Source organism: Mus musculus, chromosome 6, assembly GCF_000001635.26.
Source record: "Mus musculus strain C57BL/6J chromosome 6, GRCm38.p6 C57BL/6J".
NCBI lineage: Eukaryota > Metazoa > Chordata > Mammalia > Rodentia > Muridae > Mus > Mus musculus.
Window position 1 is genome coordinate 85,356,123 of NC_000072.6, and position 18,718 is coordinate 85,374,840.

Consider the following 18,718-nt stretch of genomic DNA (forward strand, 5'->3'; position numbering starts at 1 on the left):
CACAGCGGGCATGCATGCATGCGTACCTCAGGAGCATAAGGCAACCATTCCTCACTGGGAGCCCCCTTCCCCACAACACTGGCAATTTGGAGGTCCTGGCAGGCAGAGGAGGTTGGGAATGGGAGTGGGCCCTTTCATTAAAGCCTGCTATGTAGCTAGGCTTGGTAGGTGCACAAGTGTAACCCTAGCTCTTGGGAGGCTGTGGCAGGAGAATGACCAGCTCAAGACCAGCCCGGGTTACATAGTGAGGGAGTGAGTGTGGTTAGATTTCTCATCCAAATATACAGAATAAACTCACCATAAGGCTAGTGGCAGTGGGCTTGTTTTATTGTGGGGGGAGGGGGGTCTTAATGTTTGAGGTAGGGTCTTATTATGTAGCCTAGGCTGGTCTCTAAATTAGGATCTGCCAGCCTCAGCTTCTGAGTCCTGAGGTTAAGGCGTGTGTAACAATAGCTGATTTCTCAGCCTTTAGGTCTTTTAAGAACCAAGGTCCCAGTCACTTTTCTCAAATCCAGACAAAACCCCACCAAGACCTAAGAAATAGAAGGGGGGGGTGTTACAGACTCTAACTCCAATCCAGCCCCTGCTAAGATGCTAGGAGGACCACAGACATCCTCTGTGCTTGGCCTGAAGGTCACATGCAGCAAAAGAGATCACCGGGTGACAGGCTGCAGGGAAATTATCTTCTCTGTGGCTATTTTTGTACTGCTTGAATCTTTTATAAGGAGCATCTATCATCACGGTAATACAAAGGAGAAATACCAGGCCTGAGTTCTTGTCTTCCTCTACAGCTTCTGGGCCCACCAAAGGGGGTACTCTAGGGACTTCCCCAGGTAAAGGCAAGGGGTGTCAGCAGCCCAGGCTGAGGATTGACCCTTTTTCCTGTGAGGTCACTACCTCATCTGATACTTCTAGGAAACTTGAATCTCTATCTGGGAGGCCAGAAAGGAAGAAGGGCTTTGCTCAGTGTGATGGTTAATATTAACGGTTTATCTGAATGATGGAAAGTTACACAGGGAGCAGGCACATCTTTAAGGGCTTTTATCTATTAGGTTCATTGATGTGGGAAGATACACCTTAACTGCAGGCAACCATTGTTAACAGCTGGGACTCCCCCACCCCAAAGGAATAAAAAGGAAAAGGAAACTAAGCATTACATTGTTGCTCTCTGCTTCCTGACTGCAGATACAATGTAACCAGCTGCCTCCCATTCTTGACAGAATGACCTCAGTGCCTCCATTTACCACAGTACCTCCAGACTGTGACCTAAAACGAGCCCTTCCTCCCTTAAGCTGCTTTTGTGAAGGTATTTTATCACAGCAAAAGGGAAAGTAAGTGGTTAAGACACTCAGCATGTCTCAGATTCTCTTGTCCATAGAAGACTGGGGCTACAAATGCTTGGGACACAGAACACTGTCACTCCTGTCCTTCAACAGGTTCACTCAGCCCCTCTCTAGCAACCAGATCAGACACCTTGAGCACTCTGAGGACTTGGCCAGAGCTCAGCCTCCTCCAGAATGGTGACCCTGCTCTTGCTGAGATGATAAAAACCCTGAGAAATTCTTGCATCCTCATTCCTAGACAAGTCCTCAACTATGCCCTACTCAGACCTGCCAGGCACCAAGCTACTGGGTTCCTAGGGGAAAGGCAGCCATAGACACTGCCTAGGAGGCTGACACAGGGTACACACACCAAAGAAACAGGGGCAATCAGGCAACTTCCTGCAGCCTGAGGTTCCCCACATCTCTGTCCATGAGAAGGCAGACATAAACAGCCATAACTAGCCATGTAGCCCTCTCCTATCTCCAGCAATGGACAAGGGAAGGTAGGACCTGACTTAGAAGCTCTCAGGTACCCTTCCTCACTCTCCATCCTCTGCTCCTCCAAGTCCACCTGGGTGGGCTTGTCACAGCCACGGCAACCTCAGGGGCCATTCTGATGCCTGGCCCACTACTCCCATTCAGGGTTGAGACCTACCCCAAATCCATTAGGATTTGGCCAAAGCCTCAACAAAGCTCTTGAATTCTTGTCTAAAAAACTAGAGATAGAAAAGTAAGTCACGACTTGGCTGGGTTGTATACAAGGCCAGAGCTCAACAGCCAAGGCCCCACCAAGTTGGGTATTATTAGCTAAGGCCACACCCAGATGGGCATCATCAGTGTAGGATCATTTTGTCCGTTAGCCCTCTAGAGACACCAAGCCTAATTAGAACATATGGAACTATAAAGTTCTGACTGGAAATATAGATATGACAGACATATCGGTGGGGGCACCTCAGATGACTACTCTCAGTCCTGGGTGAGAACAGGATGGATGGTCCCTGCCTTATCTCCATTAATTTGTCAAGTCAGAAACTGAATTTCCTTCCACATGGTCTCAGCATCCAAGGCACTCAGGTGAAACCAAAAGAATCCTTTGTTGCCCTGGACCCAGCCAAGTCGTGACTTACTTTTCTATCTCTAGTTTTTTAGGTAAGAGTCCAAGATGTTGCCCAGGCTGGCCTCAGATTCTCAGTCCTCCTACCTCTGCATGTGGGGGTGTAACTGCCAACAGGACGGGCTTTTTTGTTTGGGATATGATCGATTGGATGTAGGCCCTCATGCATTCCAAGCAAGTATTTTACCACTGAGCTATATTAAATCTCAACCTTTATTTGTATTTTTATAATTTTTTATCATTTTGTGTGTGGGTGTCTTACCTGCCTGTGCCCCTCTTGCATGCCAAGGGCCCTTAGAGGCCAGAGCAGAGCATCAGCTCCTGTAACTGGGACTACAGATGTTTGTGAACCATCATGGGAGCACTGGGAAGTGGACCTGTCCCTTCTGGAAGAGCAGGCAAAGCTCTTTACCAAGAAGGTACTTCTCCAGTCCCCTAAATTATGTTTGGAACAAAGTTTCACTAAGTTAACCTGGCTGACCTTGACTTTGCCCTGTAACCCAGGGCGGCCTAGAATGCTGATCCAACTTTGTAAGGAGGCTTGTGCCACCAGACCCAGCCAAGACATACTTCTTATGAGATGACTAGCCCTGAGTGTGCCCATCCCTCCCAGAAGAAGGCAACCTGCCAAGAGATAGCACACCTGGGTAAGGGACCACCAGCCCCTTAAAGCAGTTCTTACAGACCAAGTAGGAAACCACTTCTGAAATGCCACAGCAAAAACAGTGACCCTGGGCTGGTGAGATGGCTCAGTGGGTAAGAGCACCCGACTGCTCTTCCGAAGGTCCAGAGTTCAAATCCCAGCAACCATATGGTGGCTCACAACCATCCCTAATGAAATCTGATGCCCTCTTCTGGAGTGTCTGAAGACAGCTACAGTGTACTTACATATAATCAATAAATAAATCTTTAAAAAAAAATTAAAAAAAAAAAACACAGTGACCCTGCTCGACCTGTGACCGCAGTGCACATCTGGTCCTCAAAGCATGGGTTCCTCAGTTCCTGCAGTTTGGTATCACCCACATACCAGCACCCCAAAAATGCACACGGTACCTCAAAACAGGCAAGTTAGTACCTTTTTTACTGCAAAAGAGCCTCTGGCTTTGGGTTGGGTCTTGGGCTAGCTCAACCAGTAATGCATTTGCCATGCAAGTGTAAGGACATGAATTCAAATCCCCGCAACCCACATGAAGCTGGGCATGCTGACACACATCTGTACCCCCAGAGCTCCTATAAGGAGATAGGAGGCAAACACAGGAGAATCTTCAGAAGCTCCTAGGCCATCTAGCCTGGCCTAGACAGTGACAAACAGCAAAGAGACCTGACTCAATCAAGATGGAAGCTAAGAACCGACCCCTGAGGGAGCTTAACTTACGGGGAGCTCCTACACACAGGGTCCTGCATGACTTTTACTGTCTTTTATTGTTTTGTTGTTGTTGTTTTTACTGCTTTTATTGCTTTATTATTTTCCACTGTTTGCACTGTTGATGAAAAACTGAGTTCTGTAATTTGCCCGTGGTCACACAATTACTAAGTGGAGTCAATGTGAACATGAAGTTGGCTGGCTCCAAGCTCATGCCCTTTCAGCTTTAAGGTTCAGGATCTCTCCAGGGGGGTACCCTGTGAGGCAGAGGACGGAGAAAGACTCCTGAATAGGCCTGGGAGTAACCCAGTGTGTCTGGCCTGCAGCTACAGCTCCACAGAAGCCTGTTGGGTGGGTTCTCCTGCCGCTGAGACAGGTGTGCGCGGCCACTGCCATATCAGTTCTCCAAGCACCGGGGTTCCCAGGTTACACTGTGTGGTAAATGGTGGGAGTGAAGCCTGGGAAGTTCACCAGTACAAACAGCTAACTAGAGTCATAATCTGGTTACTGTGCACTGATGACCCGCCCACCCCCATCCTGCTGCTCTCTACTCCTGAGGTCTTGGGGAAGACTCTGAGAGCTGAGTCCCAAGTCTACACGTGACCACTGGACTTTGTCAAGGAGATGAGCCTGGGGAGGAGGTCAGCTGACCAGGTTCTCATAAAACGTCCCAGTGGCCCAGGCCTGGCTCCAAGCCTATGTGCAGGAGTCCGTTCTCCACAAGTTTGCTCTGATCTGTTTTGGGACAAGGGATCACATAAAGCAGGCTGGTCTGCAACTTGATATGTAGTTGAGGATGGCCTTGAACTTCTGATCCTCTTGCCTCTATCTCCTGAATGCTGGGACTGCATGTGTGGGCTACTCTTGGCTTTTTGCAGTGCTGGGGATTGAACACTCTACCAACTGAGCTCCAGCCCCAGCTTCAGCAAGCCTTTGAGCAGTTCATGGTTGGGGTCCCTGTCCTGGTATCATGTGACCTCTGTGAAAGGGCCTGGTTTTGACACCAATCCACTGAGAGAAGATGCCCAGGCAGACCTAGGAAGTACCCAGGATCAAAAAGGGAAGAAGTTGGGTGATGACCTCTAGCCCAGCACTTGACCTTGAAAAGCCACAGATCTCATTACCTCTCTGCTACACTGAAATGTCTGGATCCCTCACGACCCTGTTAGACCAGGATAGGACAAAGAACCTGAGTGGTAAAAACATGTTAGGGATGAAGTGTGTGATCTTAACCACGGAGCCATCTCGTTAGCCCCTCTAACTGAAACGGCAGCCAAAAATGTTTTGTTTGTTCCTTTGTGACAGTAACAGCACAGCATAGTGGCAATACATAGAAATTTGTCTCACACATGCACACATGCATGTGCATACACACATGTGCGCGCACGCATACACACACACACACATGGTTGCTTCACATTGATTAACAGCTGTTAGAAGCATATCCACCACTGCTCTGATCTACATAACAAAGAGCACAGAACCAGATCACTGGGTTCAATACAGGTCTAAAGCCTATGTGTGTCTTTTCGTATGTTGACTACTGTTGGTGTGCAGGGTATATAACCTGTCTATGTAGAGATCTTTGAGAAGAGGCCCGTAGGCTTCAGAGGCCTAATGGGTTCATGGCACAGGGAAGGTGTGAGCCCAGGATGGGAGCTCAGCAAGGACCAGACCTCCCACCCTGCATAGCTTTCAGGCTGAGAGATGCCAACAGAAGGCAGACGCCTCTGTCAATTCCCACCCGGGGCCACTCAAACCTGGCAATCAGCAAGGAACTAAACAAAGCCCCTCAGGTTACCCAGTGTCACACCATGGCCATGGTGATCAGTCAGTCTGCTCTTTGAATATCCCAAATGCCAGTGAAGGTGGGGCTGGAGACAGGAGAACCAGGGAAAGGTTCCTAGGGAACAGAAGTTATTGATCATGTGACCAATAGCACACATTTCTGCGTCCTAGTCCTGATCAGCAGTAAAGATAGTGCTAGCTAGTCCACTAGCTTTACTGGACATGGTGGTGCACTTCCTCAGCACTCTGGCAGAGGCAGGTGGATCTCTCTGAGCTTGAAATCAGCCTGGTCTACATAGTTCCAAGACAGCTAGAGATATATAATACTAAAGGAATAGATTTCAGACCTCCATCATCTCTCTCATACCCCTAGCTGCAAAGAATACTGTCCAGCTGCTTTTGGCCTTAGAAGGCACTAGAATATCTAAGCAGTAAGTTGAATAGGAGACTCCATCTGTACAGCTTTTACTCATGCTGGTTGAGGGGATGCAGCTATTCTGGGGTCACCCACACTCCTGTATATAACCCCTTACTGTGCTCATACCATACTCCCATAGTAAGCCTAACACCCCACTGGCTCACCAAGCTGCACATCTGCTGGGTTGATGAGTGGGTGGGACTGAGGTGTTCAGAGGTGAGCACAAGGCTCAGGAGTTGGGGCCATTCATAAAACAAGAGGCTAACCCCCAACTTCTTCAAGGGTCTAAGGTAACCCCACCATAGGTCCCTAGTGAAACAAAAGAGAGAGTGGATGGGTCAAGAGCATCTAAATATTCCAGAATATTCTGGAGCTATGTTCAGATTCAGGTGCTATGTGAAAACAGGCCTGGTGCCATCCTCACACTTCCACAGCTCTGTGACAACGTCCCCCAGCCAAAAATCTCTTCATGGCTATTGGCTGCCGTCTCCTCTCCCAACTTCTCCAGTTCTCTCTGTTCCATACATCATCTAGTAGAAGAGCTGGAACGCCTATCTATGGCCCTGGAAGTAGATTTCCCTGGGTTACCATCCATTATACTCCTCCATCCCAACACTAGACTTCTTGGCATGAGTCCTCTCTGTGTGGGTGCAGGCTTCCTGCATGAACTCGGGGAAGCCCAGTCTCAGCAGTGGGTTCTCCAACCATTGGCCCTGTCTAACTGACTGTTCTTAGGAAAGACGTGAACAGACGCCTTTTCACTGCAGGCACACAGTACACATTCCAGCACCATCCCTCCCAGAGCCACAGTGGTCCTGCCAGCAACACCACCATACCCAGCCAAAGGTTCCTGGTCCAGGCCACCAAATATTCCAGGGACAAGAACAGAGTGTCAGCCGGGTAGTGGTGGCTCACGCCTTTAATCCCAGCACTTGGGAAGCAGAGACAAGAGGATTTCTGAGTTTGAGACCAGCCTGGTCTACAAAGTGAGTTCCAGGACAACCACGGCTATACAGAGAAACCCTGTCTTGAAAAAAAACCAAAAAAGAAAAAAAGAACAGAGTGTCCTGTGGAACTCACACCCAGGTGTGAAATAGAAAACATAAATAAAACAAGATGGCAGTCATCACAGGAAAGCACAAATGACATGCACACTGAAAAGGAACAACCAGGGGACTTTGGAGGGACCATAGGACTGGCTACTTACAATGTGTGTGAACAGAAAGGGGAGGGTAGAAGACATTCCAGATACAAAAAAAAAAAAAAGAAAGTACAGGCACTCGGAGGGCTGCAAATAGCAGACTGGAGCAGACTGGGGCAGACTGGAGCAGACTGGGGCAGACAGGAGACTATCTAGACCATACAAAAGAACTAGGACTTTCTTCTCTTTTCTTTTCTTTGTTTGTTTGTTTGTTTTGTTTTATTTATTGTTGTTGTTTTTCAAGACAGGGTTTTTCTATGTAGCCTTGGCTGTCCTGTCCTGGAACTTACTCTGTAGACCAGAACTCAGATTTCATTTCTTTTCTTAAAGATTTACTCTATTGTTTATATGTAGGTGCATGCATCTGTGCGTGAGTTTGTGCAGGTGAATGCAAGTGCCCTTGGAGGCCAGGAGAGGGCATTAGATCCTCTGGTGCTGGAATTATAGATGGCTGTGAGCCACTGGACATGAGTGCTTGAGACTAAACTCTGGTCCTCTGGAAGAGAAACACGCACTCTTAGTCACTGAGCCACTGCTCTAGCCCCGTGATTTGGTTTTTGGAACCGAGTCTTGCTCTGTAGCACAGGCTGGCCGAGACCTCTCAGCAATCCTCCTCCTTTAGCCTCTTAAAGTGCTAGATTACAGGTGTGAGCCGCCATGCCTGTCTGGAGACCATGGCTTTACCATGAAGCCTGAAATGCATTATAGGGTATGGCTCAAGGGCAGAACTGAAGGACACTGAGATATCGAGAGAGGAGCTGATGGAAGGGAAACAGAGAGGAATCAGGGAGGCTGGCATGGAGCCAGCACAAGCGGGGCAAGTCCCAGCAAAGCTGGCTCCCAAACTCCTTATACTTTAACAGCAATTCTGATCATAAATTAATAAACAAACTTTTCTCAAGTAGCAGTAGTTAATAGGCTAAACACAGAAGTTTAAAAACATAATCCTGGGCCAAAGAGATGGCTCAGGAGGCCAAAGTACTTGTCACCAAGCCTGATGACCTGAGTTTGATCCAAGGGACTTACATGGTGGGATGAAAGAACCCAATCCAGAAAGTTGTTCTCTGACCTCGATATGTGCCATGATATTTACACACCTATATACACCCACATAAATAAGTAAAAAAAGAAAGAAAAGAAAATCCACACTGGGCCACACTTTTAACCCCAGTGCGTGGGACAAAGAGGGAGATTAATCTCTGTGAATTCAAGGTTTACAGAGCAAAGTCCCCAGGACAGCCAAGGCTATCCGGAGAAACCCATCTTGAAAAAGAAAACAATAACAACAAAAGTCCCAGGGCCAGTGAGATGACTCAACAGGTAAAACGACTTGTAAACTGGTCCAGTGACCCGAGTTCAATCCCTGGAACCCAGAACAGAGCTGACTGCAGGAAGCCGTTCTCTGACCTCCACACACACTGAGCACACATGTACCTGCTCATAGGGGACATCACCACACAATGATAAATAAAATAAAAACCATAAAAACAACCTGGGAAGCTGAGCACTGTAGCACGTACCAGTTATCCTAGTATTTACAGAATGGAGGCTAAAGGATTGAGATTTTAAAGTCATTGTTGACAACACAGTAAATCCAAGGCCGGCATGAGCAACGCAGAGACCTTGTCTCAAACAGGAAATCCTGATCCAGGAGCAATGGGGAAGGCAGGAGTTGCAGGGGCATCCTCAGAGGATCTTTCTGGTGTCCTGATGGCAGCACTGTGATGGGGTCTCTCAGTTCTGATTCTCTCAGTGATTGACAGCAGAAACCAATACTCATTCACCTTTTAGACTCCACAGCCCAACACGCTGCCTGTATGAGTTTAGATAGGAAGTGTTGCCTAAAAAGCTAATGTGCTGCAGGCTTGTTTCTCACTGTGGATGTCTGGATCAGAGCTCTGTCTGCATCTAGGGGCTGAGCCACTGATACAGTCACAACTCGATGGCACAAATGGCAGGGGATCAGGCCAAGTTGGAAAGAAGCAGGTCACAGGTAGGGGTCTCAACCCTTTCAGGCAACCATGAGGTAAAGCAGCCACTTCCTACCACGGGCTCCAGACACCAGAACACCTGTCTCACCTCAGGACCAAATAACCCAACAACCTCAGGCAGAAATCTCTGAAAGTTTAAACCAGAATCAATTCTTCCTTATTTCCTCAGGTATCTTGTCAGTGTGACTGACTGAAGAGTGAAAATAGGACCCAAGGGACACAACACCCAGCTGAGTGTGACATTACTGTGGTTCTGGAGGCTGAGGCAGGAGAATCGCCTGAGCTCAAGATGTCCAGGAAAGCCTAGGTAACACTGGGAAACCATGTCTGGAAACAAAACAAAACAAGTAAAACCAACCAAGCCCCTTCTACCATCCACTAGATAAATGTAGACACGGTACTAGCAGCACTCAGATTTACTTACTCAGAGAAATAAACTGGCCCAGGGGGACTTTAAAGGCATTGTGGGAGAGACCCTTGGTGGCTGAAAGACAGATTCTTGTCCTGCCTCTGACCTACGGAATGAGTTTTGTTTTTATTATTTTGAGTCAGGGTTTCATATAGCCCAACTGGCTTATGACTTTGAATGACTTTGAACCCTAGCTCTTGCCTGCCTCTCTCTCTCTCTCTCTCTCTCTCTCTCTCTCTCTCTGGGAATACAGGCACGTGCCACTACATCCTGGCGTGCTAGGCAAGCACTCTGCTAACTGAGCTGCATCTCCAGCCCCTGGAGTACATTTCAGGTTTGATTTGGTTTTATTTTTATACAGTAGGGGAAATTGAGCCCAGGACTTCACACATGGTAGACAAGGGCCCTACTACTGAGTATATCATGCTACCAGTACTCCTTGGGTAGATTTTTAAAAACTATTTGCCTCTGTAAAACAGAGTGATAAAATAGATTTTAAAAACGAGAAAGTACCAGCTAAAACACACAGTTGGGAGTGTAGGGACAACAAGGAGACACACACACATACCCATCTCCCCTGACTTTCCTCCATCTTCTGTCTCCTCTCCTCTCAAAATTCCCATGGAAGCAGTCTGTCTCACATACCAGTGGACAGGAGGGGGGTGGGGTTTTTGGGCCAACCCTGTGCCTGCTGACACCTACAACCTAAAACCTATTCTTTGACTTGGTCTCTATACTTAAACTACAAGCCAGACATAATCCCAGGACATAATAGAACCTTTTATCAGGCTCAAAGACTTATCTTATCTCCTCCTCTGGCATCGTGCCAGGTCTGGCAGCCACAGCCCATGGAGAGGGCCCAGACTGGCATTCACTAGTTACTCCTATGGCTGTCACCTCACACCCCAGCCAGACTCAGCCCCCACCCCTACTTCCTTCACATAAATATCTCCTCTAATACTTGTCCCACTGCCTTAAGCTCCAAAGGTCTGCCTGTCAGCTGGCCTCAGAAGGGGCTGGGGGCCCCACACTATAAAAATGCCAGGAGACAAGTCTAACCACCAAGCAGCAAGGGCAGGTATTCAGAGTACAGGACCAGGAGCACAGGAGGGGGAAAGTGCACTGGGCTCAAGGCTGGGAACCTATCCACCACTAACAAGTCCTGAGACCTTGGACAGGTCAGTCTATTTCCTGAGACCCTCGTCTTCCATGTCTGTGGAAATAGGGGTCACACTGCTGCCCTCAGAGGAGTGTGAAATGAGATAATTCTGGAAAAGCATGCTGAGAAGTAGGCCAGCTCCTCGGTATAAAAGCTTTCGGTTTATTGTCTATGGAAGGCCTTTTACAGGCTGTCACTTGCCTCAAGGAATGAGGTGGCCAGGACCAAGCAGCAATGACTCTGTCCAGGAGGGAGGAAGGAGCCGGCAAGATGACCTTACATGGAGAACTTTAGTGACAAGGGAAGAAGGAAGGTCCTCTCCTTAACCCGTAGGCTCCAAGGCACGCCAGACCTTCTTTCCCCGGGAACCTTGGGTCAGAGCAGGTTAGGGCCAAGCGGTGAGTATGCTTCCCCGGAGCTTCTGTTTGAACCCCAGGATAGATAGAGACCGTTAATAATTTTCCCCTGTGTGGGAAAGTGAAGCAGGTGGGTCATAGGTTCAGAGCTGCATTTGAGAATGTTGCACTTGGGCAAACAAACAGGGAGGGAGAAGAAAATATGCAGTTCACTTGCTTGCAATGCAGGAAATAAGTTTGGAATCTTACCCCAGAGCTGGAAAGACTGGCTGCCTCTGAGAAAGGGAGTGGGATGACCCAAGGTGGGGGCGGGGGCAAGATGTATCCAAACTTGGCTCAATTCCCCTTACTGACTCTCCCCACACTTCTGAAGTGATCCCTTCCCTAATCACTAGGTCTCATCAGGTCTCTTCTGCATCCCCCAAGAGGCCCAGCCCTGGTACCTCCAGCCCTGAACACACTCTCCTGACTCCCTCTGGGAGTGTCTGTCTGCTGACTCGGTGGGATAACAGTCACTTGATAAGTCTTCTCTCAAACACAGTACTGTCCCTCTCATGAAGGAAGGGGTAACCCATTTTCCCTCTCATATCCTCCCCAGTACTTGCCTAGGCACAATGGTTACAGTGGGACCTCAGCAAAGGCTTCCCAGATATTGAAAAAAAAAGGGGGGGTAGCAAAAAACAAGTGGTTGCATCTCTGCAGAGGAAGAACAGGAGGGCTAGCAGCCTTCTGTCAAGTCCAACAAGCATGGAGCACACGGAGAAGCTGGGGAGACTTGGATGGGCCCATCCAAGTCTAAAGAGTGTCCCAGGCCTCACCCTACCCTTGTGATACACCATGGGCCAAGCCATAGACACCCATAAACTGTTTAATGCATAAACTCAGGGACAGCAGTTCCCCAAGGCCAACCCCAAGATCTGGAGATCTGGATGGAAGAGGGAGAAGAAACCTCAGCAAGACTAGCCCCCACCCCCACCCCCACCCCCACTCCCGAGCACCAAGTAGGAGAGGGGGGATAAACCAATGTCTCTATGGTGGTGTGGTCAGGTCCAAGTCCTAATTCTGTCATGTGTTGTGTCAAAGTCAGCTCACCTCTCTGTGCCAAGAACTATTCAGCCATGAGGCAAGGTAACAGCAATGACAACTCATAGGCTTGCTCTGCTGAGAGGGAAGGCCTAGAAAGGATGGAGGCAGAAAGAACCTGCCAGTCCTGGAGCCCTGGGTCAGATAGGCTCTCTGATGGCTACCCAACAGGTCTCTAGGGTATGTTACCTCCTCAAGGAGGATATCCTTGACTATAGCAAAACCAGGGGCCCATCTGCTCTGAATATAGCCAGGGTTCCTTCTGAGCTCAAAAACACGGGTGCCGCCACCATTTTAAAGAGACGCCCACATCCCTGCCTCTGGAAGTGCTCCCATTCAGACTGATCTTGGACTTTGCCGTGTGCTCCAGGGACAACTCTAGAAGAAACTACCCCTCCAGGCCTGCAGAGAGCCCACAGATCCCCGTCTGCTACCCATGAGCTATGCTCCCAACTGACAGAAACCCCACAATGCACACAGGACCCAAATACCAGCTCTTGCTCACCCATAACTCTTCAGGCTGCCAAGACTTAACAGAAGCCACGCCCTCCCTACCCACTGAGTAGCTTCTGGGCCCTCCTCTCCCTATCCCTAGCCAGTAGCCACACATTCCAGCCTTCCTCGAGCTTTGAGGCTGAAACTCCCAGAGCAAAGACCCACTGGATAGGGGGTAAACCAAGGGTTAGGCAGGCTGCAGGCTCGGTGACCTACTAGAGCCTCTCCCCACAGCATCTCTCCGATAACTGTGTTCACTGCTGGCTGAAAGGACACTGGACCTAACCCCATGCAGGGCCTCATCATCACATAGTAAGACCCCTCTCCGTAGGGAAGCCAACTCAAAAATGAACGACGTTTCAGTACTGCACTTCCGGGACCCAGCCATGACACACTGTAGGGAGAAATAAAGCGTGGGGGTGATTTCCACAGAGCACAGCAGCTTCTGTCATCTGTCCCAAACAGGGTGGGAAGGGCAGGGGAAACATCTGGAGAGGGCCAGACCAGCAGTTTAGCGGCAAGGAAAGTGGCACAGAGCCAGGGTGACTGCAATAACAAGGGGCAGCCAGCTGCAGCCTGGACTGCAAGGCAAGTTCCAGGTTGGCCTCAAATATGCAATGAAGGAAAAAACTGTAAGTAAACCCTCAAGGTCAGCCAGGACTGTGGCTCTGCTGGTGGTTATCTTGTCTCACCTGCCTAGTGAGGAAGGGGCAGTGGGGCTGGTCATAGACCTCTGGTAACTGCCTGGTTCTGGCCCAGGGCTCAGGGCCAGAGGCAGGGGCAACTTCAAAGGAAAAGGGAAGCCACTGTGCCAAGGAGAAGGAGTCACACTTCCTCCCTCCCCGCCTCCACCCCTTGCTGATGATCAAGCAACCCCAAATAGGAATAGGCTACCAGGCCACAATCAAGACCTGAGGCCTGTTCATCCTAAAGATGACATCTTCTGAGTGTGGCCACACCCCTCCCCAGCACCCGCAAGCTCCATTCTCCAGACCTGGGGTTCAAGCAGGTACCTAGACCAGAGGCCTGAGTGGGCATCCGCTGCTTTTTGAAAACAAGGTCACACCTAGAAGCCAGTGGAAAGAAGGTTGTAGGGCTGTGGAATAAAAAGAAGCCAAGAGACCCTCCCAACAGGAAGGGCAATGGCTCATGCCAGTCACCCAGTGCTTAGGGTGGAGAGGCAGGAGAATCAGGAATTAAAGTGACCATGACCATGACCAGTTAGTTAAACCCTCTGCCCTCAGACCTCCACACCCATGGGCTTCCCTGGGCCTTCTCTAAAAACTAAAAAAAAAAAAAAAAAAAAAAAAAAAATGAAGAGATAAACCAGGGGCACATGCCGGGCAGGACCTGACGAGTCCACTGGAGGGGCACGGTTAGCAGCCTGACCATGATCACAGTTTTAGACTGTGATGAGAAAGGACAACTGGTTCCAGCTGACAAACCCACAGCCGTGGCTTTTCCAGAGGACCAGCCCAATCTATTTCTATACCATAGGCTTCAAGGCTGCGTGACCAGGTTGAGGAGAAGGAAACTGTGGGGCCCCACACAAGATGGTGCTATGTCCTCCCTGCTCTAGTGCAGACCAACCAGCTCTCTGGGCCAAAGGCCTGTCTCTCCACCCAAAAAGCGTTGGGACAGACTCCCTAGCCTCTTACTCCAAAATTCTTGTTTTTTCTTCCATCTTCCAAATCATTCAGGGCCATCCCCTGTGGCACAGGCCACGTCCTCGGCAGTAAGTCCAGAAGAGGCCAAGTGTCCCCATCTGACCCCTCAGGTAACAAAGACCCCTAACTGCCACCACCCCATCTAGGTCCTAGCAGCCAGGGTAACAAACCTGGCACCCAATGGGAGTTCCAGGATGGGGGTGTCAGGGGGCAGTGGTGGTACTAAGCTAGAAGGGAGTAGCACCCTGGAATTGTCCCTGCCACACACCAACACTGGGGTCCTAGAGGCAGCTGTGCTCCAGAGGGAAGTTGGTCTAGCCAAGTGTCATGTGCACCATGTTGTTTGTGTTGAGAGCTTCCTCTCTGAGGGCTGGAAATGTAGCGCAGCAATAGTGTGTGCGTGCCTAACACGCGCTGGCCACGGAGGTCCATCCCTGGTACGGATTGGGTTGGGAGCACAGAGTGTGGATTTATTTCCTCTTTGGATATTTCGAAAGCCTCCAGTAAAACCTCTCACACTGAAGAGTGCCTCACAGAGAAGTGACTTTCAGGGGTCCCTGGGGCAGCTGAAGTCTCAGCACAGAAGCAAGGTCCCACAGCAACTCAAACCTAGCCTTGTGAAAGCAGCCATCTGCATTATGCATGGCTTCACAGACATGTTACTAATCTCTACAGTCCACCTCTATCATTGTGACCCTTGCAGAGATGGGATGAAATAGTTAAGGAACCAGCATTGTGCCAGAATGGCTTCCTCCAGGGCATGGGCAGTGCCAAGCAAGCCAGGGAGAGCTGCAGAGCCATCAGGTGATCTGAGCCTGGCTTTCGGATCAGGGATGCTTCCCAGGTGCAGCTCAAGTTCTTGGGCCTCCCAAGGGCTGCAGAAGGTAGCTGGGGACCTGAGACTCCTCCTGTCACCAACCACGGACATGAGGCTTCTCCAGACTTAAAGTTCTTCAGCAGGTTCTTCAGAGGGAGAGGACCTCTTCCAGAGGTGGGTTACCAGATGCTGCTACCATGACCTTCAACCATCACAGCTCTTCACTACCCGCTCCCCCCCCCCAGCATCCCCCTACACACTCACTCAGAGCCTGGGAAAAGCGCTAGATCTCCCTCTGTATTCTCATTTCATCTCCTACATCAACCCTGGGAAGGTATAAGTTATCCCCATTTTAAAGACTAGTAAACGGAGACACTCAAGAGTTTACCTGCCTTGCCATAAAGCAGCACCCGAGAGGGAAAGGGACCCATGCCACGCAACTCCGCAGCTTGAGCTTCCTAAGTCAGATCCTCTGGGTGACAGGGGCTCCACTGCTCCCGCTGCCCCTGCCTCCGAGAGTAAATGTGAATACAGTACTTTCCCACCAGATTCCAAAACTGAGGATATCACCCTCCATCTTCTCTGCCTCAGTGGCTCAGGCCAGGGTGATCAGGAAACACCTCTAGGAGGGGCCATTAGAGTCTGAAGGCTGTGGAACAGAAATGGCCGCCTCCGTTCTCTGTCAGTGGGCATGCCATGAGGCCCAGTGACTAGAGCCCAGAGCGGGCCAACTGTCTGGACTTTCCCTCTGCCCACCCTAAGTGCCCCACTTCCTGCCCTCTCCAACTCTATAAATAATCCCAGGCAGGCAGGGAATCAGCAGAAAGGCAGCCAGGTGGGTGTGAAGTTGAAGCTGGTGGAAAAGATGACTTCTCAAAGTAAATTAAGGCTCCCGTTCAGATCAAGGGATAGCACGTCAGACTCTCCCGGGAGCACTGTTCTTGGCTAAAAACAGGCCCACCTGGACTTGCAGGCTGGGCCAGCTCCACTAAGAAAGATTCAAGGCCAAGGCCAAGAGGGAAGCAAGGGCACTGAGCAACAATAACAACAGAAGTCCAAGAAGCTTCTCCCTGCAAGCTGGTCTCCCCCACCTGACCCTTTCAGTCCACCCGGCCCTAATGCTTACCCCATGTATAATGTACCAGAGTAGCTGAAGGGTAATGGGGCTATGGCAATGGGGAAAGGAAAGAGCTAAGGGAGCAGAAGAGAGCATTCCACCCCACACCCAGCCCCCTGATCGGCCTGGACCAGGAAGGAGGGTGAGGACACAAAAGAGGGAGGAAAAAGAAGAAAACAAGGACCAAGTTATACCTCATGACTCCACACCCAGCAACTAAACAGCAAGTCATGAGGGAAGGAGAGAAGCCAGGGGAGGGAGGATGAAGTCAGGTCACAGCCCTGCCTGGAATGTGCCCAGGTCTATCCCACCCCAGCCACAGTGGGCCAGCCAGGAAAGCCCTTCCCTAGTCATGTTTTGGAAAAAAGAAAAAATTGCTCAAGGTCAGATCCTTTCTATTCAAAGCCTGCTTTCCTCTTCGTCTGCACCAGGCTGAAGGCTCATCCCTCTCCAGCAAGCCTTCTTTGACTTACTCAAAACCAGCAAACCTTGCCTAGCAGTTCTCCTACGGAGGGACACCACTCTGCACCCATTCTCTGGGACCCCACCCAGGAGGCTTAGAAATTAACTGGCCCAAGCAAGCCACAGCAGGTGGTCAGCCCTGGGGACTGACTTCTACATGGTCCCTGGCCCAAACAGGAAAAGGTGATCCAAGTCTTAGGTCTTTTATTTTGTTTATTTGGTTTGGTCTTCAAGGCAGGGTTTCTCTGTGTAGCCTGGCTGGCCTGGAATACAGAAATACACACAGCTCTGTCTCTCAAATGATGGCGTTAAAGGTGTGTGCCACCACAGCAAAGACAAATCTTAGGTTTTGATCTTAACCCTACAAAGGACACACTCTGACAAAATAAATGTTTAACCTCCTACCCTTCCCAGGCTTTGGTGTCTCTGGCCTTTGAACCCAGCATTGGGGAGGCAGAGACAGTAGAATCTCTGAGTTCAAAGGCAGCCAGGTCTACATAGCATGTTCCAGGACAGACAGCGCTACGTAGAAAGACCCTGTCTCGAAACAAAACAAAACAATAAGAACTTTTCCTATCCTTTCTAGAGAAAATAATCCGGAGAACTGAGGGCATTATAACCACTGTCCCACTGACCCAAGCTGATTCAAATGTACCCTTCTTTACTCCGAGGTGGGCCAATGCTCTCAGTCCTGGTACCCTAAGACAGAGTCACAGAGTACGTCTATACGGTGAGGTGTATCCCTGAACGTTCAAAGGCCAAGTGTCCTGTGTAACCCCTGGGAAGGCTGGGGTGTCTCCCTTCAATCTTGCCTTGGAAGATAACACCTCACCTTCCTGCTTCTACAAGGTGAGACTTCCTCTCCACTACCTACAGGCTAGTCACCTCTTTGAGGAAAAGAAGGCAGACCCTGAAGTCTTTAAATTTCCCTTCTTGAATTCCCACAGCCTCAGAATCCCATTCCGAACTTTCCTTGGCCATGTACTGCCAACGCTTGGTCACTACACCAACTCCATCAGGCCTTCCAGGCCCACCAGGCTGCTGGGGAGACAGTCAGGGGGAATTGGGGAGGGCAGAAGGCTGAATGAGAAGTAACAAACAGTATACGGGTTTGTGTCCTTGAGTGGGAGGACCGGGTCCAGACGTCCCAACCAGCCCCGCCCGGTTAGGCCTTCAACCGTTTTTGTCCCTGCTCCCAGCGCCCCAGACTCACTGCGTGTGCTGGGCGCGGCCTGCGCGGAAGACCTCGTCCAGAGCTACGGTTGCCCGGCCCAGAAACTTGTCCACGCCGATGAGTGAGCGATGCATGGTGGTGAGCACGAGCTCGCAGGCGGCGTTGGGGCCGGAGGCCCAGGGCGCAGGGCCCGCATCTGCCTCCTGTGCCCGCAGCAGGCCGTCCAGGGCTCCAGGCGGTAGCTCGAACGAACACTCTTCGCACCATTCCGGGCAGCCTTGCGTCTTCTCCACTACCGAGGTGCTGTACTTCTCTCGGCCCACCTGGATCACCGTGTACGCGTCGCTGGTGCTGCCGGCGCCCGAGCTCTTGCCCCTCAACCCGCTGGCCCGCAGCACGGTCACCTGGACATGCGTGGGCAGCCAGCGGGAGGATCCGGCCGCCGGCTCAGGGTCCCGCACCAGAGCCATGGCGGACCCTGGGACAGAGTGACAGACGTGGCAGCCGCGGGATGCTGTCAGGAGCCGGCTCCCCCGCGCCGCCTGCAGCGCACCGACCGCCGCAGCTGCGGGCTGGCCTGGGCCAAGCGGGCCGCCGCCTCCCCGCCGCCCCGCCTCCCGGGCGGCCGGCCGCCCCGCGACGTCACGCCCCGCCTAGGCCCAGGCCAGGCCCCGCCCCCAGTTCCACCAGCATATAGCTGCCTAAGAGCTAAAGAAACCCAGAGAGGGGCGCGGCCTCTGCAAAGATGTGGGCGGGGCTTTCTCACTGGCCCAGCCCCTCTG

General features: G+C 50.7%; 1 protein-coding gene across 3 annotated transcripts in view; it reads right to left on the bottom strand.

The window, feature by feature from the left end:
* The window catches only part of Rab11fip5 (RAB11 family interacting protein 5 (class I)), a 39,723-nt gene extending 21,161 nt beyond the window's left edge, over positions 1-18,562 (bottom strand). For 2 of the 3 annotated variants that reach the window (NM_177466.4, NM_001003955.2), the window contains exon 1: positions 17,976-18,512. In NM_177466.4, the coding sequence (NP_803417.3) occupies positions 17,976-18,406 (431 nt within the window). In that variant the 5' untranslated portion in view covers positions 18,407-18,512. Of the gene's footprint in view, positions 1-17,975 lie in introns of all 3 variants that reach the window. The other variant, XM_006506366.2, reaches the window with a different exon arrangement.
* Between the last annotated feature and the right edge of the window lie 156 nt (positions 18,563-18,718).